The sequence below is a fragment of the Coniophora puteana genome, assembly GCF_000271625.1.
Source record: "Coniophora puteana RWD-64-598 SS2 unplaced genomic scaffold CONPUscaffold_8, whole genome shotgun sequence".
NCBI lineage: Eukaryota > Fungi > Basidiomycota > Agaricomycetes > Boletales > Coniophoraceae > Coniophora > Coniophora puteana.
Window position 1 is genome coordinate 1,876,446 of NW_006913060.1, and position 21,770 is coordinate 1,898,215.

General features: G+C 49.3%; 5 protein-coding genes across 5 annotated transcripts; 4 read left to right on the forward strand and 1 right to left on the reverse strand.

Moving 5' to 3' along the window:
• CONPUDRAFT_138114 (alcohol oxidase) lies at positions 1–3,067 on the forward strand (the record flags this gene model as incomplete). The annotated part of the gene is made up of 23 exons (XM_007772132.1): positions 1–75; positions 178–277; positions 345–406; positions 460–503; positions 564–637; positions 693–762; positions 814–887; positions 947–1,005; positions 1,063–1,103; positions 1,159–1,168; positions 1,223–1,291; positions 1,344–1,516; positions 1,568–1,710; positions 1,763–1,841; positions 1,904–2,139; positions 2,201–2,274; positions 2,330–2,396; positions 2,455–2,529; positions 2,582–2,632; positions 2,685–2,717; positions 2,776–2,840; positions 2,905–2,977; positions 3,036–3,067. The coding sequence occupies 23 exons, from the start codon at positions 1–3 to the stop codon at positions 3,065–3,067; spliced, it is 1,779 nt and encodes a 592-aa protein (XP_007770322.1).
• A 1,099-nt stretch (positions 3,068–4,166) lies between these two features.
• Positions 4,167–6,000, reverse strand: CONPUDRAFT_166647 (FAD/NAD(P)-binding domain-containing protein; the record flags this gene model as incomplete). Its single annotated transcript, XM_007772133.1, has 7 exons — positions 4,167–4,644; positions 4,702–4,752; positions 4,810–5,073; positions 5,127–5,506; positions 5,571–5,642; positions 5,699–5,904; positions 5,960–6,000. 7 exons carry the CDS (start codon positions 5,998–6,000, stop codon positions 4,348–4,350), a joined length of 1,311 nt encoding a protein of 436 aa, XP_007770323.1. The 3' UTR covers positions 4,167–4,347.
• Positions 6,001–7,370: 1,370 nt separating this feature from the next.
• Positions 7,371–10,729, forward strand: CONPUDRAFT_58076 (uncharacterized protein; the record flags this gene model as incomplete). Its single annotated transcript, XM_007771540.1, has 11 exons — positions 7,371–7,844; positions 7,926–8,144; positions 8,211–8,402; positions 8,463–8,662; positions 8,712–8,931; positions 8,995–9,161; positions 9,201–9,322; positions 9,372–9,547; positions 9,600–9,821; positions 9,883–10,209; positions 10,256–10,729. The coding sequence occupies 11 exons, from the start codon at positions 7,371–7,373 to the stop codon at positions 10,727–10,729; spliced, it is 2,793 nt and encodes a 930-aa protein (XP_007769730.1).
• A 1,681-nt stretch (positions 10,730–12,410) lies between these two features.
• CONPUDRAFT_155404 (uncharacterized protein) lies at positions 12,411–14,413 on the forward strand (the record flags this gene model as incomplete). Its single annotated transcript, XM_007772134.1, has 5 exons — positions 12,411–12,554; positions 12,621–12,986; positions 13,022–13,285; positions 13,351–13,482; positions 13,541–14,413. The coding sequence occupies 5 exons, from the start codon at positions 12,411–12,413 to the stop codon at positions 14,411–14,413; spliced, it is 1,779 nt and encodes a 592-aa protein (XP_007770324.1).
• Positions 14,414–15,604: 1,191 nt separating this feature from the next.
• CONPUDRAFT_30639 (uncharacterized protein) lies at positions 15,605–19,000 on the forward strand (the record flags this gene model as incomplete). Its single annotated transcript, XM_007771514.1, has 3 exons — positions 15,605–18,206; positions 18,255–18,521; positions 18,693–19,000. Coding segments are annotated over 3 exons (3,177 nt in total), but the record flags the coding sequence as incomplete, so codon positions are not given.
• Positions 19,001–21,770: the final 2,770 nt, after the last annotated feature.

Here is a 21,770-nt window from a genome sequence, read left to right on the forward strand (position 1 = left end):
ATGCCGGGAAATATCTCTATAAACGAGGTTTCGGGGAAGGAGTTTGATTTTATCATTGTTGGTATGTGCGACGTGGTTCGTCACCTTTCCGAGCACTCACTACTCAAACTCTACTAGGGGGAGGTGTAAGTCCCCATGCGGAGGATATCTACTTGTTTTGACACTTGTCATGTGCAGACGGCAGGTCTGAGGCTAGCAGAGAAGCTCTCGCGGGAGACCCAGCTCAGTGTCCTGGTGCTCGATGCAGGAGATATCAGCTTGGGCGATTCACAAATATGTGCGCATATATTCTTCTCACCTATATCGCACACGTCAGCGCTCTTACTGTGCTATTTCACGTTCAGTAATGCCCGCGAAATATGGCTCCCACTTTGGCCAGGAACAGTATGACTGGAATTTCCGAACGGTAAAGTCTCGATCACGCCCCTGTTGATGAGTACTCATCTAATATGATGTTAGACTCCGCAGAAATACAGTAACAACGTTCGATATCCGTGGCCTAGGTATGTCAAGTATTTCCGCAATGGCTGAGTTGACGTCTGGGAATAACCGACTGGCGACAGGGGCAATGTCCTCGGTGGAAGCTCCGCAATAAACTTTTACCTTTGGACAAAACCTCCCAAGGCAGACATTGACGGTGCGTACGGCGATTATTTCCGGTGTTTTCATAGATATAGATAAAGCTCTTCAAGATTGGGAACAGCTCGGTAACCCCGGCTGGAACTGGAAGTCCTTTCAGAAACATGTCCAGGAAATTGAAGGGTAGGCTGGACTGCTACTTTTGACCGAAGCAGGGGATCACACGAGCTTTAGGTACCAGCAACCCGCAGCCAAATCTAGTGCAGCCCATGGCTTGAACTTTCGAGACTGGGATATCGGTACCGAGGGTTAGTGATGAGCGGGTCGTTCACCCGATGTTCTTGCATAATGAACCCATGGTCTCTAGGCCCTATCAAGCTCTATCATCCGGCGACAATTTCCCGGCCTGAGCTCATGGCTCATGAGGTACGATTCAACGTCCTTCAATGGATTTATAGTATTTTATACTCATGGGAGCCGTAGACTCTGCAGAGACTCAATGTCCCGAAGGCGCGTGCGCCGGTGAGCACCTGTCTTTCGGATACACGCATGTGGTTCCTGAATACGTCATTAATAGATGAGCGGGGATGTGAGTGAAGAATTGACTGCGTAGCAAATATAAGAACTAACAAGACTTTGACAGCCGAAGGGAGCGTATTTCACACCCAAAACCATTGACCATCAAGGATATATCAGAAGCTATGCGACTACTGTTTGTCTATCTATCCAGTCCTAGGTTACTTCGTACTGACCCAGATCATTAGGCTTTCTACCTCCCTTATATTGACAGAACTAACTTCAAGGTGTTAGCTTGTGCTAATGTTACCAGACTCATAACGTCGGGCATAGACATGCTCACTGCAAATGCGGTTGAGTTTACTCACAAAGGCGCCACACATACCGTGTATGTGTCAAAGGAAGTGGTCCTTTGCGCAGGGTGAGCACCTTGAGCGAGTGATTATAACCATACGTACTGAAGAAGTCCTAGAGCCTTAAGGTCCCCCCAAGTTCTGGAACTTTCAGGAATAGGCAGGCGCGATGTTCTTGAGGCCATCGGTGTACCTCCGAAACTTGATTTACCTGGCGTCGGGGAGAATCTACAGGAGCACATGTACTGTGGAATGTCGTTTGGTATGCACCCGCCACTCTCTGCTTTGAGCGCCCATTTATAGGGTATTCACAGAGCTAAATGATGACGTCGAGGACCTGACCTTGGACGTATTACGTGACTCTGACTCTCTCAAGGAACATATGGAACTTTAGTAAGCGATACTTGTCACTCGAGGTAACCTGTCGCACTATACTCATCGTTATCTCACATCAGCAAGACAAAGGAGGGTGCATTCATGCTTGGCCCCACGGCTCTTGCATTTACCCCTCTGCGTGCCGTGTCAACGCGGGCCGAGGAGATATACGAAAAGGCTCGGAAAAAGATCGACGACGAATGGGACAAATACCCGGAGGGTTTGCGGCAACAGTACAAGATCCAGCTGGAGCGTCTCGACAGTGATAGCCCTGCTTGCGAGCTCATCGCTTTCCCTGGGTTCCTGAGTGCACCAAGTGGGTACTTCTTGGCTGTAGTCTCTGCAGTATATTGTTCTGAGTGAGGGACGATGTACAGATCCACCCGAGCCCGGAAAGAAGTATATCACGCTTGCGTGTGCACTAAACCATAACTTCTCGAGAGGCACCACCGTACGTAACACTGTCAGCAATATTACACTAATTGACACTAACATCTAAGTTTTAGCACTCCGTATCGTCCGACCCCAGGGACCACCCCGCTTTTGATCCACACTACTTTGAACACGACATCGGTACAGCACCACATATAACCCTGACTCGCTCGCGTGATCATTCTGACCCTTATTGTAGATCTTCAAACGTTCGTAGAGCTCGCCAAGTTTGTCCGGAGATGGAGTCACACCAAGCCACTCGCCACATTAATCAGTAAGTCTCCCATATCTCTGTCTTTCCCTCCGTTTTTCACAGGATATGTCAGAGAAAGAAGTCAACCCCGGCAATGATTGTATGGAGGATCCTCAACTTGCTGGTATGTATCCCGCTTACTTGGGTTGACAGTTCGCTGATCTACGAATCCACAGACTGGATCAAAAGCACTTTTTCGAGCACCTTCCGTGAGTATCTTGATAACCCTTCTGAAGCTGAAAGCAACATCTCGTTGACTTTTATCAGACACTGCAGGCACTTTAACGATGGTGCCTAAGGAAAGAGGCGGCGTGGTTGACTCAAACCTCATGGTTGGTGTTTCTCGCCTTGTTCCGAATTCTAATTTAATTCGCTAATTTAATCGTGGCGGAATAGGTATACGGCACCACCAACATCCGTGTTGCTGACTTGTCCATTGTCCCGCTTCACATTGCTGCACATACTTTATGTGAGTATATCATCCAGTCTAGTTACTTTCGCGCGATTGATCGCTGTAACCTTGATAGCGGTTGCGTATGCAATTGGTGCTCAAGGTTAGTGATCTAGTCCTTCCTCTAGCTTAGGTCGTCTACTAATTCCTTGTTTGCAGCCGCAGAGATTATAGCCAAGGCTCACGCATGAGCGTGCGAATAACAAAGTATAATAGTGCTATGACGTTACACATGACCGCATGTCTCTTTCAGTGAGCAATGTTTATAGTTATGATCGATATAGATGTACAACGCATGCAAGTGACGCAAGACATTTCATATAGTAACTCGTGGATGAGAACGTTCTAGAGCACGCATTTTGAGCATATTCTGACTTAAAAAACGCTATGAGACCTTGTGCACATCTATCCGCAACTGGAACGACGTTGGCTATGAAGATCATCTCGTATTATTCCTTCACTCGAGCTTCTTATGATCGTCCAGTGATAAGTCCGTAGCATCCAAAAAAAGGTCCGTCTGGAAGCCAGTTGTTGCCCGCCTTTCATTCTCCCCTGGACTCTATAATATCGATGTTTGGGGTGCATAATGGGCATATATCTTCCAAATATATGATCTCTCAGATATCCAACTCACCTTCCAAGCTGCAGTACACGTGGCAGATACCACACTGGGGATCACCTTCATGTCTATGCCGAGAACTCTTGTTACATGTATTGCAACGCTTCCTGTTCTTGTGGTTCGTGACCGGGGCCGTGGAGCAGGTCCTGGACCAAGTGGCGTGTCTACGTGCTGCTGTACTGTTTGGTGCTCTGTGAGCGTAGGAGGGTTGGAGGCGATGTGGCCGCAATTTTTACAAATATAGGGCGCAGTTCTAGAGCTATGGGGAAGGGAGGTATTGAATGTAGAGGATGAGCAAGATGGATGCGACCTACTGTATGTCGTTATAATGGGCGTTCAGCGCATTGAGCGTGTCAGCGCTGAAGAGGCAGTTGTCTTCGACGCAGGAGAATAGTTTCGTGGCGTGAACTGCAGCCATTTCTGGGAACGAGATGGAACTTGAGAAAGGCCATCGTCCTGCGCTCTTTATATGTCATGAATATGCTGTATATTACATCAACGAATTCTGTGAGCGTGTGGCGTGCAGATGGCGGCTATGCTTCACCGCGTCGCTCCAACTTCGACTCCTTGCACGAGAATATAAACCTTGTAAAGCAAACCTTGATACAACTAGTGATCAAAAGTACACTGTAACATTGAGACCTGCCAGCTGTAGCGCAAGGAGATGCAATGCGAAGTCCTGCCACGATCCTTGGAAGGTTGAGAATGTAGTAATACACTGCATACCGTCCCCATGTCAGTTCAAGATCGCAGTGCATCACCAACCAGATCACGAAAGACCATCTCGTATCGCAGCATGCATCTTATCCAGCGCTTCTCGAGCATCCGCCTCTGGGTCTTCCTCCCAAAGCCAGTCCCACATGTGTACGATCGCCGGGCCCAGATCCTCGTATCGCTCTCCAAGGGCTTCGTCGTCGAACTCATACATTTGACCAGACTTGCGCGACCCGACGAGAATCGCGTTCGCTTTGGGCCGGCGGACGGCATCGTATGCTGCGAGCGCGTGTGAGAGGCTGCTCTTTGTGACTATTGGATCGGAGAGGATGCGAGATAGGACGTATGCATCCTTCAGGAAGGGCTTAGTTCATGTTGCTGTCAGATGGTAAGAGATGGCGGGGCATACCTCAATGGCCTGTCCCGAGCCTGCACCTTGGTGAGGAAGCATCGCATGTGCCTAAGTCAAGTTAGCGACTCAAGGTTTCTAGTTCAGAGTTGAGCGGGTTACACATACAGAGTCCCCTACGAGCGCTACGGACCCATGAACGTACGTAGGGAGCGGTTTGATAGAGTGAAGCCCCCATTTGGTCGGTTGCTCGATATGTCGAAGCAGATCTGTGACTTCGTCTTCCCACCCGGCATAACAGTCAAGAAGCTCTTCTGTCGAGCACTCAGTCACCCATTCTTCGCTGTAGGGTGTGCCTTCTTTGTCAAGATGGGAATTCATGGTGATGACGTTGACCACCGTGCCGCGCGATATTCCGTAACCAACGACGTGCTAGTGCGAAGGGTTCAAACAGTGCAGAGCAAGTCTAGGGCGAAGATACATACCTTGCTCTTCCCGCAGTACATTATTGGCGTAGCAATCGCTGGATGCTCCTTGCCGTCCTTGACCAGTTTGTCGGTTGGGATAAGACCTCTGTACGCGATTATACCACTCCAGTAAGGAACACCTAGAGATTTTACTTCTGCATTGCCAGTTTCGCGAGCGATTGCGTGCAGCATCGCAGTACGTATGCTGGACTTGATACCATCACAGCCTACTAGGAGGTCGCATTCTGCACTCGTTCCATCACCAAAGTGAAGGGATACTGGCCCTGATGCAGAGTCATCATACGAGGCGAGACGTTTGCCGAAATGGGCTATGTTAGACGGAAGGTTGGCAATGAAGGCACCGAGGAAGTGGGCACGGTGAAAGCGGATGCATCCGTCTTTAGCCAATACATGCGCGTAAGAAGGGACGAATGAGTGCGTAGAAGGCCATTGAAGACTCACAGGGAAGTTCGAACAACCCGAACCGAAAACCTTCTCCAGCCATGTCCGACCGACGATAGTCAAAACCTATCCCTGAGATAGCGTCAGAGAAGGGAAAACCCAGATAAAGTTACAAGGTAAACACTCACCACGTTCTTCAGTAGGAGGCGCATTAGCAACTTTCGCAAAGTCCTCCGCGACGCCGAGCAGCTCCAGAATGCGCCAGGTCCTGAACCATATCATGACGCCTGCTCCTATCTCCCGGAAGCGCCCTGCAGATTCATACAGCTGAACATTCACGTCTGGCACCTGACTCAGGGCGACAGCAAGAGCGAGACCTGAGATGCCGCCACCGCTGGCGGATGTCAAATTAGTTGCTCGAGATAGGCTGATTTGAAGGATAGACGCACCATATAGCGATTCGCAGACGAGGCTCTTGGACACTCGTCATGGACGTGTGGAAAAGACATAGATAGCTCTATGGGAGCGTAAAGATACTCGTCCGTAACTGGAACGAAGGGTGGTCCAGGTGCTATAAACGTCATCGCGTCCCTGGTCGTCCTCGTCAAAGCTTCAATTGTTCGTCTAGTGGTAAACTCAGGATTGTTAACGGAACCACGGTGGAATCGCCCAGCGGTAAGGCAGGTGGATGCTAGCTTGAGTTCGTGCGTGATGAGATGGGATTCATGTCGCGGTCAGCGTTGCCAGCCAAGCTCGTGTCGCGTCCGCACTCTCCACCGGAGTTTCGGCCGGAGTCTTCGGCTACGCGGTCCGCTAAAAGCCGAGACGATACGGAAAAGGACAAGTGTCGGAAAAAGCTGGGGAGGGTTTATAATGGACTGCCTTAATCAAGCGCTTAATTATGACCGGGAGTTCGCTTAGAATGGCCATTGTTAGGCACGGCCTTTATTTTTATCCCACCGAAGTGATGATCATGGTCTCGACTCGCTTAGAATGCTTTAGATTCCCACTCGAGTGATTCTTATCCCATGTTCATGCACGTGACCTGCTCATCATCATGCGCATTCTCAACACGCCGTGTACACACCTGTCCTCGTCCTGAGCAGTCCCGCCTCTCTCCCCGCCCCGCCTCTTGCTCTCTCAAGCCTTCGTCCTCCGACATGGCCCCCGCTCCCTCCTCTGGAGTGTACAAGAAGAAGAAACGAAACAATCACCTCCGACGTCCCCGACAGCAAAACATACCACTGAGCTCGGCCTCCTTGTCAGGGGTTCGTTTTGGCTTGCAAGCACCGCTGAGCTCGGCGCCGGGACTTCTCGAGGAATCAGACCAGCCACTCAGCTCGGCGTCGAGAGCTAATCTGGATCAGATCCAATGCGTAGTCTGCTCCCGCGCGTTTACGACATTAGGTAGCTGCGCGACACACGAGAAAGCGTGTTTGAAGAAAGCTCACCTGGAGCAAGTGAGGGCTTCGTATGCACGAAAGCTCATTACGAGCACCAAAAATGGTGCGTCTCAATACGCCCCGACATATCTAGCTTTTACTAATGCTTCTCTCGTGCTGCCTCAGCTCGGATGAGAGCCCTTGTCGACTTCGAGACCATGCCTCCGTCCATCTCCGCTGCCCACACTCTCCCGCCAGTATTTGCTAGTAAGTCACCCATCTTCTCTTTACGATATAAGCTGATTCGTTTAAGATGCCGACGCTGGTCCATCTCATCTCGGGACTCGTGTACCCGAGGATTCTACGGCTCCAGAGGACTCTGATTTCCCTCCTGCTGGCGAAGATGCTAATCTGGGCGCCGGGGACATGTCATTCTCCGAGGACTTTATCCACGAAGCTGAGAAGGTACCGAGGGTCGATGGATTTGACCAACGAATGCGTGCGTGTCGTCCTTCGAGATCCCCTCCTGAACGCTAACGTTCAAATTGTAGGATCGAGCTCTCTCGCGTCGAGTCTCGACACCACCTCCACCTCCAGCCAGTCGTTCCCGTTTACGACCGGCGGTCGTCCACCAGATACCTCACTTCCTGCATTCAAGACTGAATACCACCCGAAATCCGGCCGCCCCACCCGCTTCTATTCGTATGACGAGTTCCGTCGCCCGGTCCAGCAACAGGTCTTCGAAAAGGATGAACATCCTTGGAGACCGTTTCGCAGCCGTGCCGATTACGATCTGGCATCTATTGCGGTCGACGCGCAGATGTCGGATTCGTTGGTGAGGCGACTGTTGGATCTCGTAAAGGGTGTCAAAAGCGGTGAAGCTAATGTCACCTTCGAGTCGGTCAAAAATCTTCGGGACGCATGCGATACGGCTACGACTACATTTACTCCTGTAAGTCTGTTGCCTTGTGTTATATAAAACGCCCTCTGTATACGTGTAAATCTGTATCAACGAATTCAACTGTTTCTTTAGTTCGAACTGCACGATATTGTGATCAACTATAAGGGAGAAGACCTTCATCACGAGTTCTACGGGCGAGATATGTTTGACTGGGCCCTGGACTTACTCGAGAACGAGGCTCTTGCGCCTCACTTCGTCTGGGACGCTCAACGACACTACAAGTATAATGGTTCCGATTATGTACGCTTCATTGACGAACCATGGTCGGCAGACCGTTGGTGGGCCATACAAGTACGTCATCTCATTCTGAATCCTTCGAACTGACGACAATGTAATCTAACCACCCGTTACAATTAGGAAGATCTCCCGAAACTCGGCGATCATCCCGCTGCACCATTCGCCATCGTCTTGTACGCTGACAAGACAAGACTATCGAGCGCTGGGAACGTACAAGGCTATCCCGTCGTTGCGAGGTGTGCAAACTTGCCTGCAGACATTCGCAATGGCAAAGGATCTGGCGGTGGATACGTAGTCGGATGGCTTCCGATTGTGAGCCCTTCTCATCTTATCCTATGTGCCGTATTCTAACCCTTTCATCGTCCTCTCCAGGTGGAAGATAACTCTGAAGAAGACGGAACGCTTGCATATACGACGCTGGAACGAGTGCTGTGGCACGACTCGGTGCGGAAGCTGTTCGAAAACGCCCAAGATAGTTCGAAAAACGGCTTCTTCTACGAGAAGTGCCACGACGGGATTCCTCGATGGCTTTACTTTACCATTCTCATCCTATCCGCAGATTATGAGGAGCAGTAAGTCCTCGTCTTATTACTCAAGTCCCGTCTGACTCTATAATTGCAGAACTACTATGGTACTCAATCGTGGTGCGGGCGGAAACCACCCTTGCCCGGTGTGCCTCGTGCCCAGGAAGCAGCAACATGACCTCTCCCTACGATTCCCTCGACGCTCGGAGGCGGAAACTCAAGCAGTGGTGGTACAGTATAATCAGGCTGACATAGACCCAGCGGAAAAGCGACGACTAGGGGCCCGTCTCGACGAACTGAGCATCAGGCCTGTCAACGTACGTATACTGTCCTTTGATACGTCGTTCCTACTGAATATTCACTATTATTCATGATCATAGAACATTTTTTGGATGCTAAGATACTCTGATACGGCCAACACTATATCTGTCGACCACCTTCACAATTTCCATCATGGGATATACGGCAAGCATCAACATCCAGAGTTACTCAAGATCCTCGAGAACACGCCAAACTCCCGCAAAGACTTAGGCAAGTTCAATAGTCAGTAAGTGCATCTATGTTCTTTCGACTTGATGGTTCTGAGAAAGCTAATCTACCACAACAGGTTCTCTCAGCAGCCCCGTTGGCGTGGATTCGGTCACTTCGAATCGCCGTCCACTACAACTTTCAGCGACGGCAATAAATTCAGAGACATATCTAAGGCAAGTCAAATTCCATCGTACATTATGGACATGTGCTGATCGTGAGCAGCAAGTTTTATTTTGCACGTACAATATCCTAACGCCCTCCTACTCGCCCGAGGGATTTAAGCTACTTCAGCTTATTGCCAGCTATCTCGAGCTAGACGCCTATTATTCCCTTGAAGTTCACACCGAGGAGACGCTTCGAGCCGCCTGGAAAGAAGTCGGAAGGTTTGGTACTCTTCTAAAGGTATGACGCTTGTATACCAATCCCATTCGTCCTCATTTCCCTGATGATACAGGAATACATCGCTTTGGCCCTGGTCGCCAAAAGTCAAGGGCGAAACACAAAAATCAAGATCAACTGGGACTTTCCGAAGATTCACGCGCTAATACATTTCCTCAACGACGTCTTGCAGAAGGGAGGAAGTCGTCATACTTCGACTCGCCCTAACGAAGGCATGCATGGTCCACTCAAGGATTCATACGAGAATCGGTCAAACGGCAAGGATTTTGCTGAACAGGTGAGTCATTACTCTGGCCTTGGTTTCCTCGATTTACTAGACGGGTGCATACGATCCTTAGATCCTGCGTGTCGACACACACCGGCTGGCGCTCCTTGTCATTGGCGAGCGTATTCAGCGACAGGCCGAGATCAAGCGCCTGGAAGCGCTTCAGGATCGTGTAGAGCACGACGACGACGTTACAGCATACGAAACCGACAACAGCTGGCACGTATACCTCGGCTCCCCACAGCAACCTATAGCCGTCCAGGATGTTGTCAGTAAGCGCAGCCAGGATAGCGCCTTCGAGGACTTCGAGCTCAAACTTCAAGACTACATCAATCTTCGCCTTTTCCCCAACCTCGGGATCTCGCTGCCGACACCTCTAGCTATCCCAGAAACCTTCCAGGTACTCTTCATTCCTACGATTTGCGCTTTTTCTAATATATATTAAGATCACCGAGTATTACTTCTTCAAGGTCAACTATGAGTCGTATGAAACATGGACGACCAGGACCGACTACCTGCGCTGCAACCCGTCGTTCTACAACCACCCTCGATACGATTGCGTCCTCGCCAAGCTCACACCTGGGACTGCCGGCATCGCACGCCTTGTGATGCCATTCGACTTTACCATATTGTTCCAGGATGCCGAAGGGGCCCACCCTCAAACATTCTCAGCTGCTCTCGTTCAACCTTACACCGCTCAGCCCAATGTGCCCGCTGACGTTGGCAAAATCGACGACGACTTGAACTTCACCCGGCTTAAAGCCTGCCCCCGTGCTGACACAACAATAATCTCTCTGGACTCGGTCATTCGAGGCGCTCTGATATGCCCTGACTTTGATCGCCCCGACGAATACTTTGTCAATGCCTTCGTTGATGGAGACATGTTCCTTCGAATGAAGGGCGACTGGACTAGGGTTTGATTCTCTTTTGTGACTCCCCTCTCATCCGTTTGGGATTTAGCTACACGTAAGTAAGTCATTGCCTCAATCTCACGACAGGCTTTCCATCTGATTAGCTCTCGGCGCCGCCTTTTTTTGCTACAGTTTACCGATGGTATGTAAGTACAACCTTATTCGCTGATCTATTCCGGTCTTCACGTTCACATTATATTCGCAGTACCCAAACCGTCTTCCTCATTCCCTCGTTTAGATCTCAACTCGCCCAACCTCACCCAGCCGATGCCTGGCGAGTACTCGTACTCAAACGGTTCATATATAACCGCATCACCGGGTCGTCCGTTTACTCCCCTGGACTACGACGTCACTCCCGTCTCGCTCTACAACCTGAGCGGAACGGAGCTCTCCTATCCCATCTACTTGTCTTCCCATCTTGTCTCACACCGTCCCACACCGTGTGCTCATCTCATGCTCATCGGTTCTCTCTCGTCTCTCGGCCGCCCCCCCATATACTCATCTGCACCCTCAACTACCTCACCTCCGCCCGCGCTCCGTCCATGCTTCCAAAGCTACGGGAGGGAGCGCCTCTCTCCTCGCACACGCCTTCATAAACTCCCAGCTTCCATATCCCATTTGCCCAACCACCTCTTATCCTCCGGCCGCTTCATCAAACGTACCTCCTCCTCCACCCTCCGTGCTATAGTCAGACAGCGTCCGATCATTTCCAAGCTGCTTGTTGGCTTAATGACCTTCTCCCGCGGAGTCTCAGGAGATCGCGCACCTCGTGAAGGGTTCTGCAAGACACGCTGCACTACACGAGGCCAATCAATCGAAGATATCGGACCTGCCCTCCAACGACGACAGGGTCCGTGCCATGTGCAAGCCGAAATTGGCTAGTCGAATCATCCGCGACGAGTTAAGACATGGTAGGCACTGTCTCCTCGTTGGATGCAACTCTACTGATCCTTTTGATTCTCTAGTTGAATCTGTGCACGCTGACACCCGAGAGTTTTGCGGAAACGCCTCTCGAGCAAAGCTGAACATCGCCGGCGTTCTTACTCTCTTGGTGCCCGCGGCGTTAGTCCTCGGCGTTTGTTGTCCCTACTAGCCTCAAGGTCCATGCATGGCTTGGGATGCATCTCAGTGCACCGCTTTTGCTGCGCTCGATATGCGAGTCCACGGATGTAAGTTGCAGCTGGACACTTTCTGCAGCATGTCGTGTTGCCTCACGGTATGTTTTGTTCTTTTTAGGATCACGGACTCTCATGCTCAGGTCACAATCCCTCAGCATCAGGGTCTGCGAACCTTTTCCGCAGCGTTAACGGTTCTTTAGCTCTCACACTTGCCTCGTTTTCGGTATGCTTTCATACACGTCCTCATTTTGTGTGCCCTGACCTATGCCGCGCAGACTCGCAATCCTTTGCAATGCTGCAAAACACGAAGAGGAGGTATGTTCAAGCTCAATTTCCGGTGTGAACGCTGACGTGACATTCTCCTTCGGAAGCCGTCTATCCCTCAAGACCCACTTGAGGCCTGACATGAGTCAGCCGTATACCGAGCATATAAGACCACGGTGAGCTTCCCGTCAAAATCAGCAAACTATCGTCTCTGCTAACAATCCCATCGTCTCACTACCGCCATCGCCTTTGTCTCGTCGTTTTCTCATCGCCGTCCACGTCTGTCTGTCTACCATCACCACTAAACTATGTCAACACCGGTTACATTGGAGGACTTCTCCGAGCAGATGCGCAACCTCGTCGACAACGAGGCCAAAGAAGCTGAGGAGCAGGAGCACCTCAGCATCATGCAGGTAAACGCTGCCACTGTCATGGAGTCCGATCTACGCGTCGTAAGTTTATGCCTTTCTATTATTTCGTGGATTGAAGTCGATCCCTCTGACGTTTGTTGTTGACAGGCGTACATGCGCCTTCAGACGAAGTACGTCCAGTTGCGTACCGAGTACAAGGCGCTGGATCACGAGCTCTACCTCCTCCGCTTGGCGATGTCCAATGGCTCGATCTCTACGACCGAGGCTGCGCTGAATGACCTCATCAAGGCCATCTCTCGGAAGTACGCTATCCTCATTCGGATCTGGGTCCCTAAGCTCCTGTTTCCCGCCGTCGCGAAACCCATCGATCCCGCCGATCCCCAGAGGTGGGCCAATGAGGACATGCAGCTCCGCGGTCACATCACCGAGCTCTTGATGTTCCTGGATGAGAAGCTTCGTTTGGCGGCAACTCAGTATCCGCTGTTTGCTGAACATGCAAGTGTCCCAGTCCTTGTCCGCTTCATTCAAATGCTCACATGTTTCTGTAGTTTGGTGCAGGTGTAGAAGCCGAACGTGGAAACTGCGTCTCCACAGTCAAGGAGAACATTGGGGGCATTCTCAGCGAGTTCATCGAGCTCGATCACAACACGTGCAAGGACTCGAGCCTGCTCATGGCTCACCCTGGCGTTATCGCGCTTCGCAAGAACCCTACAGAGCCCAAGGTCGACTACCCCAAATACCCGTCCGTTCTGTACCAGGATCCCAACTTCCCTTGCAAGCAGGGCCTCTTCAGGTCTAGCGCATTGATCAAGGTAAGCCCTTTTATTGTCTGGATGCTCTCGTCTACAATACTGACTAATTTACGACTACTTAACAGGCTGCGAAGTGCATCCTCTTCGGGCCGACTTCACTTGGAGTTCGCGGCGGCACCGGGGGACATACTGCTAAGGGCGATCTTTGGAGTCTCGAGTACCCAACTCCCGGCCTCATTGCATGTGTCGCTGTCCTGGTACGCTTTAATTTACTATTATTTCGCTAACCATTGTGTCTTACTTCCTATGGTATAGGTATCGCACCGCGTAGGAGAGGACGACTCCTTCAAGTTGAAGAAGAATCGCAGCGGGGTGTTCTGGCCGGCGCGGTTCGATTTCTACTACATGGCCATGTGCTCCTCCGATACGAAGGATTGGTGGGACCCACTCTTCAAGTTCTGGGCCAAAGAGCTTTTCGGCATCGAGAACGGGGCCCTGGCTGCTGCTTCGGGTGGCACGTTGTTGTCTGTGACGGCTGTGTCGGCCGTGGATGATGTTTTTGAGGAACTCAAACGCCCTGCGTCGCCCGGTTTCGGCAACGATCTGCCTCCTCTTCCCCCTGTTTCCACATCCGACTCTCCTCTGCCGCCGCATTCTTCCTCTGAGTTTGCCTTGCCGTCTGTTTCGTCGGGCATCCCCCCTTCCATCTCGAGGTCCAACGGTGGAGCAGCGGTGCCTGCCGTGGCTCTTGAAGCTGAATCTGCATCCGGAGTACTCCATCGCCACCTTGGTCTACTATCGATCAGCAGCCCCAGCTCCACTAATCTGTCTACATCCTCCGAGTCTAGCTCTGTGGCCTCGCTCGTGACTGGCACCCCTGTGACCACCCCCACCGTCCCGGTGGTCACTGCTCCCGTTCAGAACCCTCGTGCGCTGCGCCGGGGTCAGGCGGTTGTGTTCGAGCGATCCGCTAGCGTTGGCACCACTCCAACCCCTTCCGTCATCTCCGTTGTGGCTCCTCCGCCTGCGCCTGCCCCACCGGCTGCTCGAACCACTCGGGCTCGTACCGCAAAGGCCCCATCGCCTTCTGCAACCGAGTCAGCTGATGCCTCTGGTGCGATCTCGGCCAACGCGGGAAGGGCTAGGCGTGCAGTGACTAAAGGCCAGGCTATTGCAGGTGGTAAATGAGTCTTATATCACTACTCTTTGTTAACACAATCTACAACGTCATTTCAAGCGCTCTAACTAGTTTATTTATTATGTACCTGGTGTATAGAAACGGTCGTGCATTCGGTGAATGCATTACTTCTGTGCTCTTATTCTGTAAGAAATGACTGCATATAATGAAGTACGTTTGATGTTGAGTATACGGCGTAATAGCCTAGTGGAACTATGCTCTGGAAGTCTACGATAAGGTAAGTAAAATTCACTAAGTCCCGAGTTCGACCCACACTGACGCCCAGTTAACAGTAATAAAATACCTTCATAGAAACATAGTAACCATCAGTAGTAGCTTAATAGTAATACCGTAGAAGATCAGGTCATGGTATTCCTGGATCCAAAGGAGACAGGTATATCGCGAGACCTGTCTTTTCCTACATCCAACCCCAATTTGGACTCGTGCGAACGTCTTTCCCTTCCGATTGTTCCGGCCATCGCTCCATTCTCATCCCCCGCGTCGTCGTTTGTCGCGCGTCGTTTGTGACGTAATTTGTTTATGTCTTTGCGTCTGCTTCTACGCCTCCTTTCGAATTGCCCTGGGGTATGCTTCCCTTCTTTATTTCGTCCTCTTCGCGGAAAAGCCTGCACTCCTCCATGTCTGTGTTACCTCTCGTTGTTTCTGATGTCGCTTTGGACGGCGATGGTAGAATCTTGGTTTCAACTGCCTATTTGAGACAGTTTTATGATTTCAGTGCCGTTTTATCGGCTGCTGAGAATGCGCGGTTACAGCCGGATCGATTTTCGGTTGCTGTTTCGTTGACAACGTTGTGTGATCTGTTGGATCATTACCAGTTTATTCCCAAGGATAAACTTAGGTGTATGTGTCATTTGCACGGGGTAAGTTTTGTCGTTGATGATAGGCTACCTTGGCTGCGTGATATGTTGCGCGTTCACGCGTGTGTATCTGCTTGCAGTGGGCTTGTGTATCGATTTTCTCGTACTAAGGTTGATCGGAGTCGCTTCGGACATGCGGTGTTGCCTGCCCCTTTTGTTTCTTTGCAGCAGCGCCAGAGTTTTGCGGAGAAAAAACGCGTCTGTGTTCGGGATGTGCTAGTTGGCGAGACATCTCGCGTTGCTGACGAAAGGCGCCGTCGAGATGCAAATGCTCATGCGGCCAGCAGAAGTATTCAACCATCGGTTCAGTTTCCGCCTCCTATTGATATAAGTTTAGAAGGAGATATTATAAGTGAGTGGCAAAAAGAAATGAATGCTGACGTGTTATTACCGGAGGTATGTGCTGTTTGCGGTCAGGATGTGTCGAAGGTTTGTATTGAAGTGGTACATGCGGATAAAGTCCCGTTGTCCTTGTTGCGGAATCCTCTTCTTCCTGATGACTGCTTGCCTCGTTCGTATGATTTGCTCGCGTACGATCGAGCCATCTTACAGCCAGAAGGTCTTCTTAATTGCTGGTCTCGAGACGGAATGAAAATGTGTAGTTTGTGTCGTTCCGATTTGTTGAGTAAGAAACCTAAGCTTCCGAAGTTCGCTCTTGCTAATTTCCTTTATTATGGGCACGACAGTCTGCCGGCTGATGTACGTTCGGCCTTTCGAGATGCGTCTACCGTAGATTTGACGCTTGTGGCTAGAGCGAGAGCCAGCCGGATCACACATGTGTATAGTGCTCAAAGAGTCATGAGGAGTGATGGTGAAGGAATGCCTCGGTTCATGAAGGGAAACGTGGCTGTCGTACCACAGGATTCTACGCAACTCAGGCGATTTCTTCCACCGGAGGATGACGAACTTCGTAATAGCGTGTGTGTGTTGTTTTCTAATTGGAATTCGCCTATTACCGAGGATGTTATACGTCGATGCAGCCCTGTTTTAGCACGAAAGTCGGTTGTCAAGACTTTGATAGAATTTTTACTCGAGCATAATCAGTATTATCGTGATGCCGGGGTGCAGTTCAGTCAAAATAACCTCGACGCTTTGTTCGACAATACTGCGGAGGAGTATGGGTTTCCTCGAGCTATTGAGGTGTGTCGTAACAGTTGCAGTGGAATGAGGTCAGATACGTTCACTAGCTCGTACTCTGACAGTGAACGTGCTTCTGAGTTTGAGTCAGACTCCTTGTCGGATTTGATGTTGCCAACAATAGGTTATACTACAGGCGATCATTCTATGGGATCCAAGCAAACTATGAAGGCTCACGCGTTAGCCTACGCTCTTAATGGTTCGCGCTTTATTGTAAGTCGAGGTGCAAAGGATCTATTAGCAGATGACGATCCTTGTCTTTTGAGCTGTGTGTTTCCTCACCTAGATCCTTGGGGAATCGGATCTTTCAATCATCCCGGTCGTCTGCGCAAGATTTCAGTGCGTGAACAACTAACTTGTATGATGCGGTTACACAACTCCGTATTTGTGCGCGATCCGGTTCTTCCATATGTAATGTGGAATGTTTTGCAGAAGAAGCGAGTTCAGTCTAATTCGTGCTTTAATGTATCTGTCAACGTACAGCACCAGATTCGATCCGAACTAATTGCCGTTGCTCCTGCTTTGGTAGATTTGTCTAATAAATGGCGTATCAATCCGAGGGCGCCTGCTTCTTCACCTCTCGAAAAGCGGGCGATCGCCGTTTTGAAGCGCGTGCAGCATTCCGCTTCCAGTGTTGTCGGTAGTCCGGGTTATAAACTCTGTCGGCGGAATGAAGTTCGTTCTTTGTTGAAGATTCATGGCACTTCTGCATTGTTCGTGACTCTTAATCCTCACGATTTAACGAGTGTCGCCCTGGCTGCATCGGCAAACGTGTTACCTTCCAATTGGAGGGTTATGACTCCAAAGCAGAGAGCATTGCTGGTTACTCAGCGTCCAGACGCTGCTGCTATCGCGTTCGATCTTCAAGTCAACGCTTTTTTGCGGATCGTAGTTCGATGCGGGCAAAAAAGACCTGGTTTGTTTGGGCGATGTAAATCGTATTATGGGATGGTTGAAGCTCAGGGGAGAGGAACACTGCACATCCATGTTTTGTTGTGGATCGAGGGAAATCCTAATCCGCAGCGGCTTCGCGATATGATGGCGGCGGATCCTGTATTTTCGGAGCAGATGATGCGGTGGCTTGAGCACATTATAAAAAGTGATTTACCTGGTTCAGAACATATTGTATCTAAAGATCAGTTACCGGAAGCTAGAAGGCCTGGCAGAGAAATTGGCGCAGAAGATCCTCGATTAGCTGTGCAGCCAGCAATTGATAGCATGGATAGAGACACGTTCTGGAAGATGTTTTCGAGCTTTGTGTATGACATGGCTGAGTTTAACAACTGGCACGAACACACGGATACTTGTTTTAAAAATCTGCAACCTGGGGAAGTGAAGTGTGACGACACTTGTAGGCTTCGAATGGATGGTTCTACTCGTGAAGAGTCTTCAGTCGATCCTGAAACTGGATCGATATTGTTGAAGCGATGGCATCCTTGGATCAATAGCTACAATCCTGTTTTATCGTTCTTGTACCAATGCAATAACGACGTTAAGTATATTGGATCCGGTGAAGCTGCAAAAGCATTAGTCTACTACGTCACTGATTACATTACAAAGGACGACCTACAGTTGCACGTTGGCTTGACCGCTTTGGATTGTGCTATTAAACGATATTCTGCAAAATTCGATGATCAACCTGAAGCGTCTGATATCGTTAAGTCACGCAGCCTGTTGACTAAGTGTGTCAACTCGATTATGGCTCGTAGGGAGATTTCTGCACAGCAAGTTATGAGTTATTTAGTAGGTGGAGGTGATTGTTATTCGAGTGATACCTTTACTACTCTTCGTTTGTTTGAATTTATTGCTGCATGTCGAAGGGAGTATCCTTCTGCAGATGATTGTGGTAATGTATGTCGCTACGCTGAAACAGATCAGCATCCGGGTGTAGGAAACGATGTCGAAATAGATAACGACTCTCGTGTTGACGATTCTTCTTACATCTATGAGAACGTTGACTGTCCTGAACAAGCGCGTTTGAGTATCACACAGAATGGTAGGAGTATTAATGTAGATAACCAACTTTTGGATTATAAGCTTCGTCCATGTGCCGAAGAATTCGAAACGATGTCTCTGTATTCTTTCGTTTCTCGCTTCGTCAAATGTCAGATGTCGAACAAGGAAAAACATCAGTACGGAGTCATGAAGGATGGCAATAGTGATGATGAGAATGACGAAGATTGCGATGGTTCATTTGAAGATGTTGTTTCAGCTGATTTAGACCAGACAGCGGACATGGGTGATGTTGATTCTGGATCTTTGCCGCGTGAAGTAGCAAACAGGCAGCCTCGCCGTAGTGGAGGACGTATACTTCGGTATCGCTTATTGAATGATTCACATCACCAATACGGTACTCACGTGATGTACATTAGCCGCACGAGTCGTGTACCCGTTTTGTTGATAAATTCCATACCGCGAAGGCAAGGGATTAATTCTAACGAAGAAGAATATTGCAGAATGATGTTAGTTTTGTTTCGGCCTTGGCGATCATTTGCGGACTTAAAAGCAGGTTTCGGATCGTGGTGTGACGCGTTTGACGCTTACCAGTTCAAGGATTTCGAACAAGGGATAATCAATAATATGCATGTCGAGTGCGAATGCGAAGATGCTAAAAGAACCATGTCGTTACAATCAAAGAATAGCGATGTGATGAAAGAAGCTGCCAGTATAGGGATTTCTAGCGATAACTTGGGTGAAAGGCAGTTGTTCGACGCCTGCTTGATGGGAGACTCTTCTCTAGAAGATCCAGAATTTTTTGAACCTCTCCCTGATGGTGACGAAGGTGATGAATGGGAAGACAAAAAGGCTATCGGTTCTACGAAAAATTGGACGAACCATCAGCGGCAAAGCATAGAAGCTGCGGACAGAGCAAGTTTGTTTCAACCGGAACGGAACACCGGTGTGGCAGAGAATGACGATCGGTATAAACATCGTTTATCCAATGAACAGACTCACGCGGCGGTGAAAAAACATAACGAGTATATGCAACGAGAGAAAAAGCGGCGGCGTCCCGGCGATTTTGAAGATAATATCGTTAACTTTAAACGAATCGAAGTTGAACCACACAACCGCTGTAGCCGTCAAGAGCCGCAGTTGTAAGTCGACACCATACATGAGTCGAGTGGAGGCAATGCAACATATTCTTCGTTGTATGACGAGAAAGTTGTTATTGATGACATTATTAACGAATTCGGTATGAGAGGGAATGAAGAACAGATTCGGGCTTTTACATTAATCGCAGAGCAATTTTTGCGAAACAATCCTGACCAGTTGCTAATGTTTTTGACCGGTATGGGTGGAACAGGGAAGAGTCATGTCATAATGGCCGTGGTTGCGCTATTCAAACGATTCAATGCTGAAAAGAGAATCTTGTTGTCTGCACCTACTGGATGTGCAGCTACGCTCATAGGCGGATATACTATACATTCACTCACCTTCCTTCCTCAGTCTAATTGGAAAGCCAAAAAGGCTGACCTTGAAGATGTATGGCGAGATGTTGGTTTCCTAATTCTTGACGAAGTGTCTATGCTAGATTCGTGCTTGTTAGCGCAGATATCAGAACGTTTGAGGGCTGCAAAAGCTGGTCTGGATGGAGCGGACGAGTTACCTTTCGGAGGAGTCAACATAATCTTTGCAGGTGATATGGGCCAATTGCCTCCTCCGTTTCCTCACTCGTTGTATTCACATGCTATGGTACAGCAACTCAGTCCGACGACAACTCATTCGCGGTCTGGACAGAAGGATTTGCAAGGGGTATGTTTGTGGCGACAAGTAAGTGTTGTAGTCGAGCTAAAAGACAATGTAAGGGCGCGTACGGATCCGATGTTTGTCAATATCTTATCTCGCATACGTAATGGTAGGGCTACTTACCGCTCGTCGAGTGATCAAACGTATTCCGATGTTGAAATCTTAGAGAAGAGGATTTTAGATAATCTTATACGGGATTCACCCGAAGACTATCGTCGGTTCGTTGATGCGCCTATAGTGGTTGGTACAAAGGCTATTAGAGATGCTATAAATGAGATGAAGTGCAGAGGTTTTTCGAGAGCCACTGGCCGTTCGCTGAATTGGTACTATTCTCGAGATAAAGAAGGTGGCGCGTTCGTTAGCGTTGATCATCAAAAAAGGTTGTGGAACCTCGATTCGAGCCGAGCTCGCGATCATATGGGTCGATTGCCGCTAGTTATCGGAATGCCAGTCATGGTGACAGAGAACTTGACATTAGGAGGAAGAGTAGTCAATGGAAGCGAAGGTATACTGGAAGACGTACTGTACTCACTTGATAGTGATGGTAGACGGTATATAGATTGCGCTTACGTCCGTATATCTAGTAGCAAGATCGGTGTTCCTGGGTTAGAGGAGCGAGTTGTTCCAATCGTCCCGAACTCTCGAAAGATAGCATACAAACCTAGTGATCAATTCGGCAAGAAGTCTACTTTTAATGTATCACGCACCCAAGTTCCTTTAGTACCATCTTGGTCTATGGTCGATTATAAAGCCCAGGGTCGAACTATGCCTTTAGTGGTAGTAGACCTCGCGAGCGCACATAAGCTACAAAACGCTTACGTTATGTTGTCTCAAGTTGGATCTCTGAATAACCTTGCTATTTTACGCACCTTTACTCCAGATAAGATATGTCGAGGTCTACCACATGATTTGCGTGATGAATTGCAGCGGTTGACGAAACTTGATGTTGAGACTTCATCAAAATTTTACGATAATCACTAAATTCGTTTAAAGTCAGTATACGATAAGTACGGTCTCATACCATTCGGTGACAAGTAGCACATGCCATAGACTTATGGGTTCCGCATTGGAAACCCGCTGTGACAGACAGTAAAGGCATTGATAAAGCTGAAGAGGGACTGGTACTAGATAATGGCGGTGTAGCAAAGACAGTTGATGGCGTGCGACCGCATGTTCAGTTTGTGGTGTTGGGGAAAACTGAAGATTTCTGAGATGACGTAGTCCAAATGATGTGTGCCGTTTGTATCAATGTACGGCTTTGCCTTTGCAGGTCTGCTGAATCGGTTGACCAATCTTCGATCGTATTGAGTTGTAAGATGCGTTTCGAGGGTAAGAAGTCCAGGTATGAAGAAGTGTGTCAAAGAGCAGGCGAGAATTACTAAGCACCAAAGAGCATCGTACAAGTCGGGGCTGTGTTTCTGACCGTGTTCACATCCCCGAATATCAGCCGCGAGCCCAATGTTCAAGTTCATTTGCTCCCAGACAAGCCTTCATCGCTTAAGTGTTAATGGCACAAAACTCAGCTTGATTGACGAAGCGAATGGTACTCGACTAGCTAATACCCGAAATAAAAGATGAACCTCGAACACAGTAGTCGTACAGCGGC